The 10,383-nt window shown below is 40.3% G+C and overlaps 1 protein-coding gene across 1 annotated transcript; it reads left to right on the plus strand.

Moving 5' to 3' along the window:
- The first annotated feature begins 5,287 nt into the window (after positions 1-5,287).
- On the plus strand, positions 5,288-7,472 carry LOC140243134 (POU domain, class 3, transcription factor 4-like). Its single transcript, XM_072322863.1, has one exon. It carries the CDS (start codon positions 5,386-5,388, stop codon positions 6,820-6,822), a length of 1,437 nt encoding a protein of 478 aa, XP_072178964.1. The 5' UTR covers positions 5,288-5,385; the 3' UTR covers positions 6,823-7,472.
- The last annotated feature ends 2,911 nt before the right edge of the window (positions 7,473-10,383 follow it).

Genomic DNA, 10,383 nt, shown 5'->3' on the forward strand with positions numbered 1-10,383 from the left:
ATTTCATCGAAGGCAGTTTCAAGGAGTGAGAAATATATCGCTAAAATAAATGGTCGCCTCTCATAAGGGCGCGCTACTTTATCGGCACGTAAAACCCACAAAAAATATGTTTGACAACACATGACGAGAACACGTTGTAACTCGGTGAGAGTGTAGAGTGTATGTGAGAGAGAAATACGACAGATAGACTGAAAGAAATATGACAGAAAGATGGAGAGAAAAAAAGAGAAAAGGACAAAAAGAGATGGAGAGAGGAAATTGGATGGATAGAGAGTGAGAGAGAAAGATAGGGAGAGAGGAGAGGTCTTAGAAGCATTGAAATATATAATAAAAGATGGAATGATATGAGAAACAAACATACAGGAAAACGCAGTAAAAGAGAGAGACGGAAAGAAAGACAAAGTAGAAAAGGAAAAAACAAATAGAAAAGGAGAGAGTGATAGATAGATAGAGAGAGAGAGAGAGAGAAGGAAATCGGGCAAGGAGTATATGAAGAGAGAGAGATGAATGAAATAAGAAACAAAGAAAGAGGAGGACAAAAAAGTGTGTGTGGGAGAGAGAGAAAGAGAAACAGACAGATAAATAGATGGGGGTAAAATATGAGACATTCAGAGGAGATATTGGTCTATCTCCTTGTTTGTTCTCTCGTTCATTGTTTATTCTCTTCACCTGACACTTACCATGGCTAAGTTCAACTCTTATCAAATGTTGCTGCTTACTGTGCCTTATTCTGTAAAACTTGAATAAGGTGCTTTCCATCAGATCTTTGATCAGTCAGTGTTGTAAAATAATACTAAATTGGTGTTCCAGAGTGAGAGGAGAGAAAGTAGTACTTTTATATATTTTTAAATAAATCTCTGTTCAGTCAGGATTAGTTTACATCTCTGTGAGTGCAATGTAGTGCCTTATCTGCATCATGTGTCTTAAATGGAATTTGTGATTAAATTCAGATGAGCTACATTCATGTGATAGAGTCATTTGTTGTATTCCTTTTCTCTCTGTTGAATTTCTATGTCCTACCATGATTGTGGGAGTGCTTTCAGCCAAAGATAAGTCAAAATTGAGGGTGTGAATTCAAGAAAGTGTGTGAGAGAACAGTCATATATAATATTCTGCAGCTTCGTTCTTTAAGTGTAGCATAGAAGATTATATATATATATATGTATATATATATAAATTTGTTTTTCATAAACCCAAGTCAGGACTTGCACATACTACAAGTATACATTGTATTTCCTATTTTCCATCACATGTGTATATGTAAGTGCAACTGAATGTTGTTCAAATTGGCACTTGAAACATATTTCATTCTTGTCTCAAATCCCAGAGTTTTCTTCTTTTTTTTTTTCTCTAGCCAATTTTGAATTTCCATCAGAATAAATCTAAGATGTTTCTATACAGAATAACATCAGCAGCAGCAGTAGTAGTAGTAGTGGTAGTACTCGGAAACTCGATACTCAAACTCGAAACCCGAACTTGATGTCCTAGCAACGTAGTAGTAGTAGTAGTAGTAGTAGTAGTAGTAGTAGTTAGTGTAGTAGTATAGTAGTAGTAGTAGTAGTAGAAGTAGTAGTAGTAGTAGTAGTAGCAGCCAGCTAGTAGTAGTAGTAGTAGCAGTAGTAGTAGTAGTAGTAGTATAGTAGTAGTAGTAGCAGTAGTAGTAGTAGTAGTAGCAGTAGTAGTAGTAGCAGTAGCAGTAGTAGCAGTAGTAGTAGTAGTAGTAGTAGCAGCAGCAGCAGCAGCAGCAGCAGTAGTAGTAGTAGTACTAGCAGCAGCAGCAGCAGCAGCAGCAGTAGTAGTGTTGTAGTATGGTGATGACTGACTATGACTATACGAATATGATGACGATGATAATGATTTTACGATTATTGTTATTGTTATATTCATTATTGTTATTATTATCATTATCATCATCATCATTATCCATCATCATCATCATCATCATCATCATTATCATCACGTTATTAAGTAAGTTTCCGCAGCACCTTTTTGAAAAGCACGAACAACTTCTGCAACCAGTCTCGTCATATTTTCCTGAGGACAGGTATATATTTACTTTTTGTCTCTCTTACTCCGCAATAAGTAAGTTGAACGGTATTTTTGTAGCACTATAACATAAGATACTTCGTTACCTGCACATCCATACCAATATTGTCATTACGTATACTTTGAAGAGAAAAATCTCAATTATCTGATGCACTTGGTACGCACTAATCATTGCATTTCTTTTTTTTTTTTGCATTTAATTCATATCGATGTATTTGTGTTTGTTTACCACTGTGCAATAATGGTGCCATTAGATGAAAACATAATCATATAAAAGGTTGTTGAGAAGTACCGCAGAAGTGGATAAACCTAGGATATGTCAGAATCATTAGCATGCATAATCAACATAATGCAAGCAATACGCGTATTATGGCAATGGGACCAAGAGTAATCATTTTGCCCTTACTGTTGATCAACTGTTGAAATCAAAGACGCGAGAAATTATTAGACCTACAGACATAGAAACAACTTATCCGGAACAGTCACATTCACCGGGATTGAAATGCAATATCGCCCTCACCGGCCACCAATACAACAGCACAGTAATAATCATAAATATACGCGAATGAATAATGCTGACTGTTAGTATACACACAACAATGCTGCATTGTTGAAATGGCTAGGCTGAGTAGATATCAAGGGAGAAAGAATTGGAATCCAATGTTTGTCTTTAATACAACGGAAAGTGATGAAATGTGCAGGATTAAATGAAAATGGACAAGGATAAATCGAAATAGAGCATAATTATTGTGATTAAAACTGTCTTATGGATTTAAGAAGCTATATTTCACCACGCTGATCTAAGTCATGACTATTTACCAAACAGTACACTCTTGTATGAATAGTGTGCATTACCCATACGGGACATGCTAATGTATACTAAAGCTTGACTAACGTAATATCTTAACTTTACAAGATTTATCTTTGAAATCAACATAATTAATATTCAAAGTACTAATCGCTCCAATCAGGAATGGCCAAAACACCATTTTTTTTTTCACACATAATGCTAAAAACTCATCCAATTTACTTTTGAACGCAGTCTTTTCTTGACCTGTGCAGATATTAGAACACTTTCTAGTTTTATTGTATTAGAATGTAAGAGAACTCAAAAAGAACAGAAAAATTTGTTACCTCCTTTACCTTTCTCGATCTGTAATGTGATAAATCTAAAGAAGAATAAAACAGGTGAAGGCTTTTTTTTATTTATGTAAAACGCATGAAGGCTTTTCAGTGTGCAGCCGCGTTTGCCGCGTTTGAATCACTCTGTGTCAAAAGGCAAAAGTAGTGCATACGATTTTAATGGTCTAATCCATAGAACTGGTTGTGTGAGGGTCGTCAATACATGGGAATCAAGCCCCCTCCCCCCATCCCCCCCCCCCCCCCGCCCGTCATGCCAACAGGTGGATGTCCGTGTCGCCAAGATTTTTGACACGACAAAATTCTAGTGCGTGATTATCACAGATGACAGAAAGTGACGTCATATTGTCCACTTTGTGCAGGCATGACAAGGATGGAATACCCCCCCCCTCCTTTTTGAGGACTGATGTTTGAATTTGAAACATACTTGTCCTAAAGGAGATTTGACAGATATTTACTAACACACAACACATCATCAAGGGTCACGCTAACTTTTGCTAAAAATGTATACGTTCAACTTTCTTGTTTTTATTCTTACTTGTTTTGTTTGTTTGTTTGTTGTTGTTGTTGTTTTTTTTTTTTTTGGGGGGGGGGTAGTTCACTTGAAAGGTCGATGGTCCTTGTTCATAAAAACCATTACGTTGTGTTGAGATTCTATGCATGTTTCTGTACCAAATGAATCCCGCGACAGTCTCAAAAACTTGTCTAGCGTTTCCCCACTGAATATCGGCCTGCCAAAGCAACTATTGTTGTCTGCTATCCATGTCCAAATTCCATTGACGTAGAATTGCACGTAACTAACAGGTTCCGTGGATTTTCATCTACTGTGTATTCCAAGAGGAACATCAGAGAATTTAGAGCATTGTTAAGCTGACTCCACAGCACCCCAGCTGCACGTCAGCGACCTGAGCCTATCGCGTCGCCGGTGTGTCGGCCCACACGCATTCCGATTCTCCGCCTAAGCTGGCACGTCAATGGAGTAAAGAGCAAAACGTAAACAAAAGCGTAACATTGCTAGCGCTGGCAGTAATGCTTGCACAACCTGAAAAATCCAACAAATTAGCATTTCATCTGACAGATCTACATGAGTATAATTGCATGGAAGTATTAAGAGCCAAATACTATTATTGAGGCAAGGTGCAAATCACTGTTGTTAGTATAAGGAAGTGGATGGAAATGTCTAAAATCCGTTCTGTACACTAGTAACTACAAGCAGAGTCAGTCACTGTAGTGTCTGTCACTAGTGACAGTGTCACAATTTCAGGTCAGCATTAAACAAACCCTATAATAAATAATACTGGAACTCAATGTCTCACTTACACCATATCTTTCCGGTAATGGGGATATTTTGATAGGCTCATATTCATAGCATTGTGCTGTTCAATGTCAATAATAATCTGGAAGCTAACACGAGTTGTATTGTTGTGTATCTATGTTATATGAATTATGCCAGTAATTGGATTTAAGATGGATGGATGGATTTTCAAAAGCTTTTGCACAACTATGGATTAGTCGGTTTACCTTGACCACGTGTGATAGCAAACTGCACTGGGATATCATTGAAAGAATTTAGTGTTTGGTTTTATCCACAAACACTAAAACAGTTTCCATTGCCAAAATAGCTCATTGACAGTTTTTAAGTCTCGGCCGTGAAACCGCTTCACACTATGTTACCAATACCCATTTATTTTAACCTGTTTGCTTTAAAATGACAGTAATCCAGAAAGAGAAAGTGGCGATATAAGGCGTTTGTTGGGAAGCATTGCTAACAGTATTAATGGTAAACTTCTTCCGTAACCCAACATCCCTTTGATTAATTTACGTACAGTGTATTTCGGGTACCGAAGGTCGCTATAAATTGAGGTAAATATCAACAAATCAAAAATCCAAAGTAGAATAGTAATCAATGCAAAGAGAAAATAAAGCTAATGATGGATAGCCCCGCCCTCCTATTATGATGTTTCGTTAACACTCTTCCGAGGCGCCAATGAGGCAGCTTTGCCTAGGCGAAGCCACACCCCTTGCCATTGTGCAGTCCTTTAATCCATTCGACGCAGGCGTATGGAAGCCATGCAAACTCAACGTGTTGTAGGGAGGGAAAAAACAGAGCGACGAGCGAGGCACAACGTGCGCACCGAGTCCCGACTCGCTCAAGTGTAAGACGAAGGCATTACGGAGCAAGAGGAGGTTTAAGTATACATGCGACCCTGGTTGTTTTGCAATTCAGATCAGTGCGAGTGTACGATGGAGTCCGCTATTCCTAGCCCCTATTCAGTTAGCTTATCTACGGACGTCACATCGGCTTCCAACACTTCGCTACTTGTGTCCTCTGCAGAGCACATACCCCATAATATCACGAGCCTGTGCGATAACAGTATGCAGTCCGGGCAGGTGAACGTCATGTATCAGAAATTGGGAAACGAGTTTTTGCAGCAGCAAGGGGCAGGCAACGGACTCCCGCTGGCGCACCACGGGGCGCAGTGGGTGACGGGACTCAGCGCTCCACCGCATGGAGACCCAACAAGCCACTGGGCTGGAGTGCCCGCCCATCTATTAGGGCACGGACAGGACGTGAAGCCGAACTTGGGACAAACTCGAGACGAGATCAACGAGCTTCATCGTACGAGTCACTCGCACGTCCAGCCGGCGACGACATGGAACACGGGAAACGCTCATATGGCCATGCCGATGTCGATGACGATGCCGATGACGACGTCGAGTGGCAGTGGGCCACTGGGCCACACCCCCACGGCCGCGCACCCCATGTACACATATGGTGCAATGAACGGGATGATGAGCTGTGCCCAACAGTTCGGACAAAATGGACCTATGCGTGGTATCATTGGGTCTGGCTCGGGTCAACTGGTCAGTCACAACGGTCCCGAAACTGTGGTTGAGGATGACGCTCCTTCATCAGACGATCTCGAGAACTTTGCCAAGACATTTAAACAACGGCGCATCAAATTGGGCTACACGCAAGCGGACGTGGGACTTGCCCTCGGCACGTTGTACGGTAATGTGTTTAGTCAAACAACGATTTGTCGATTCGAAGCTTTGCAGCTCAGCTTTAAAAATATGTGCAAACTTAAGCCCCTGCTTGGCAAGTGGTTAGAAGAGGCCGACTCGACGTCGGGCTCTCCGACGAGTCTCGATAAAATTGCTGCGCAAGGGCGGAAGAGAAAGAAGCGCACCAGCATTGAAGTCACTATCAAAGGCGCCCTCGAAAACGCGTTTCTCAAGCAGCCGAAGCCGTCGGCTCAGGAGATCTCTTCGCTCGCCGACGGACTCCAACTTGAGAAGGAAGTGGTGCGAGTTTGGTTTTGTAATCGTCGACAAAAGGAAAAGCGAATGACCCCGCCTCTAAACGGCATGGGGGTTTCAGGTGCAATACAGAACGCGGACTCTCCCCCTGCCGGGCAAGCGGCGACAGGTGAACACGTTCTCCCGCACTCCACGGCCTCGGGCCTCCACCATCATCAGCCCGTAATTACGAGCCTCTCGTCGCACTCGCTCGTAAGACCGGGGTCGTCGCCCATCCACGGCCCACCGGCGTCCGTCTCACCTCCCGCCGTCCACTCACCGATCAGCTCGGCGCTGACACCGCATAGTCAACATCAGGCACAACCCGTGCAGTGACCCATCCCAATCTCCCCATCGTCCCCCATCGAGGACGAGAATGAGTAGAAGAGGGACAGACTGAGGAGCCAGCCAAGGGAAACGGGGAAACGCCCACCTGCCTACCTGTTATGGCTATACAGTCTGAGCCCTACCGAACCGTTTCGACGCGACCCGAACCAAACGTAGGTGAGGGAGCTTCTCTTTTATGAAACATTCCACTTTGAGCCTAGTGTGTAAATACAGTCAATCACTTTACTCTGCAGAGGGGAACTCTTCGGTCTTGTCTGTAAAAGAAAAGAACCTTGTTATTTGATCGCTTCGACTCAGGAAAACGACCCTCGTTAAAAAAAAAAGAGAGATCAAAAACTTGGGACATTTTTGTGAAATGCTCTTTTCTTTCTACATGATTTGTGATATTATTTCCCATGTTTTGACTTGACATGTATTTATTCATTTCATTTGCTTGAGCGGGAAGTGTGCTTACCATTGCTCTGGGAAAGGTTCTATTAATTCTATGACATCATTCAAGCTTTATCCTTATTTATTGCTTAATTGCTTTCTACAAATTTGTATTTGAAATATATTAAGTATTGAACGTGACAGAGGGAAGGAGAATAATATGTTAAAAGTACGATATGATGTGCTAGCAATCACCTTGTTTTCTAATATCTGTTAGATTGCGTTCTACACTTTAAAGCTTACCGTGGCAGCTTTCCTGCACACTCAATTAACTTGCCAATTAGCGATGCAAATCGTCGAAATGGATGATGGAAGTGTTACGAGGGAATATAGCAACCCTGCTTGCACACTACTATTAAACGTTGCTCGTTTTTCCAGTGCTTTTTACCAGAGCCCCCCTATGTGTGCTAAAAGATTAGCATTGGCAGTACTCTGATTTTTTGTGGCCGAGAGAAGCGGGAGACTGAAAAGTGCTGAATTTGACAGGCAGGCCTAATGTGCGCGAGGAGCATTGTGCACAGTGTTTAGAGGGCGACAGAAAAGGCAAATGTGCCAGCAATACCTCTTTTGTGAGGTTTCTGTTTGCACAAAACGCGAACAGGCTGGACGGGACGAAGAAAGGGGAAGTGAGCGTTGAGCCAGTAAGCCTGGCCGGCGAGGCACAATGAGTTCGTACAGAAGGCGTGTGCCAAGAAACAATTATTTGTCAAAAATGCACCGACCTCGTAACGCAAAGAAGAAAAGGGGAAAAACAAAAAAAACTGTTACCAACTTTCAGTTCAGAGGGAAGCCAGATGGATACACTATAAAGTGAAGATAGGTTTATATCTATGTTTTTATTTCGTTTGACAAAAAAGAGATGCTACTCTTCTTGCAGTATAAACCTTAAAGGGACATTGCTCAACTTGCTCTCTTACAGTCAGACGCTGTGGTAGAACTGATTTTCACGTGTTGTACAATCATTGTAATATAGTCCAGTTGAGTTTATTTATATGCTGTAGAAAGTTTTCTATATTTCCTCCAAAAAATGGACATAAACAGGGTAATCGCTTGTTTTTTTCTTGTAAATGTGTATAGAGCGCACACAGGGATATCATGGAGAAATGGGTACTGTTTTACGTGCAAGAAAGAAATATTACCCGAAGACTTCATTTTTCCTAACTGATCAGTATTACGTCGATATGCTATGTTCAATCATTCATTTCCCACCTAGTCGAATTAAAGGACTTTAGTGTGAGCACACCTTTAAAGAGTCACTTCGATATTATATGTTAATCATTTTAATGAATGTGGCATCAAGATTTTTACAACTTGTCCTTTGTCCATTATTACAACCTTTGAATCACCGTCTTTTAAGTGCTACTTTTAACCAGAAATATATAAAAGAGCACCAGTATGTGTTGACGCTTTTAATTATGTTTTTTAAATCAAGAATGTACACAACTTTTATTTTCTCAAATGAAGTTGAGAAACCTGAAACACTTTGTTAGATGTTAGAACGTATCTTGTGTGTCATAAAATAAGAGGATGAAAACAAGATTCAAGGAAAAAAAGCCACTTCACAATGTATAACTATAACAAAATGTTATGTCTCCTTTTTTGTTACGATGCATTTCGATAACAATTTTCTAGTCCCTCCTCAGTATATCTTTTCCTTTCAAGCTTCTGTATAAGAGAGGACAATTTGCAATCGGAGTGTTATTATTTTTATTACCAAATATAGAGGAAAATAATATAAAGGAATGAATTCGCTATGCATGCGAATTATCGCCCATTCAATAAGGTACAATTTTCTTTTTATATCATGTATTTAACAAGCATTGAATTGGCATAATAAAGTGCTATGTCAACCATGAAAATAAGGCTTCTTGTTCGATATTCTTATTTCCCCTTGTTTTGTTTAACAGCGTAAATCTTAACACCTTGGATGAATAATCAACCTGAAACGCATATGTTATAACATATTGACAGACGGCAGACAAATACGTCAATAACCTGATTTCATAAAGTCTGATAAGCTGTACATTGCAGTAATAATACAATTTCATACAGCAAATTTTATCTTAAAAATGTCGAATGCGAAAGCACACAATACACAACAGATGTGGGATTTACTAAAACATTGCTTTGGCGATGTTAGCCTGTCTGTTCAGTTTACGCCAGAATATTATAACATTGGAGTGGTTCTTTTCGCGTGTTGCATTTGATGTGCATAAAGTCTGCTACGTGTAAAAGCAGGGTTTTTAATATCGCTAAATACCAACAATGCTTTTCATGAGAATGATACATGAAGTCATTTAATCATGCTGTTGATCTAAAACTTCCTCCGGCCTATCTTCAAGTGAAACATGATATGAATGTACACAGGTTTCACGAGAGATGACTAATCGGAAATGAAAGTGACGTTGGGTAGGAGAAGATGATGATGAGGCTGATGATGATGATAGTGATGATGATGATGGTGATGATGATGATGATGATGATGATGGTGATGATGATGATGGTGATGGTGGTGATGGCAGTGATTACGACAAAAGAGATGATAGTGCTGATGATGACGATAATGATACTAATTCCATGAAATGTTCAGATATTTCCGATCATAGATATAGGATTCGAGCATCATGCTTGTGGCCTTTCTACATTCTACAACAACAGTTATCACAAACAGCATTCGTTCATATCATCCATCTGCATCGATAACCGTATATTATTGACATTCCCATTTAATCATATTCAGAAGTTTGATATCTCAATTGAATATTTGTAATTGCACTGATTCATACACAACCAGATCGATAGATGCGAACACAAGGAGATTAATCTTCATGAGAAGCTCCTTCTAGACTTGATCGAACATTAGTCAAATAATGTTCAATTCCAAGAGTCGCAGTCAATCAATAATAGATACAAGAATATCTGTTTAGCTAGAATGAAGTGTGTAGATATGCAGAGAATAACAGCGAATGTGTGTGTGTATGTGTGTGTGTGTGTGTGTGTGTGTGTGTGTGTGTGCGTGTGTGTTTGTGCGTGTGTATGTGTATGTTGGAAAACAGAAAGACAGAGAAAGGACGGTTCAGGAACTAAATTTGGATGAGGATACTGATTTCCGAATTTTCT

Source organism: Diadema setosum, chromosome 19 (assembly GCF_964275005.1).
Source record: "Diadema setosum chromosome 19, eeDiaSeto1, whole genome shotgun sequence".
Taxonomy (NCBI): Eukaryota; Metazoa; Echinodermata; class Echinoidea; order Diadematoida; family Diadematidae; genus Diadema; species Diadema setosum.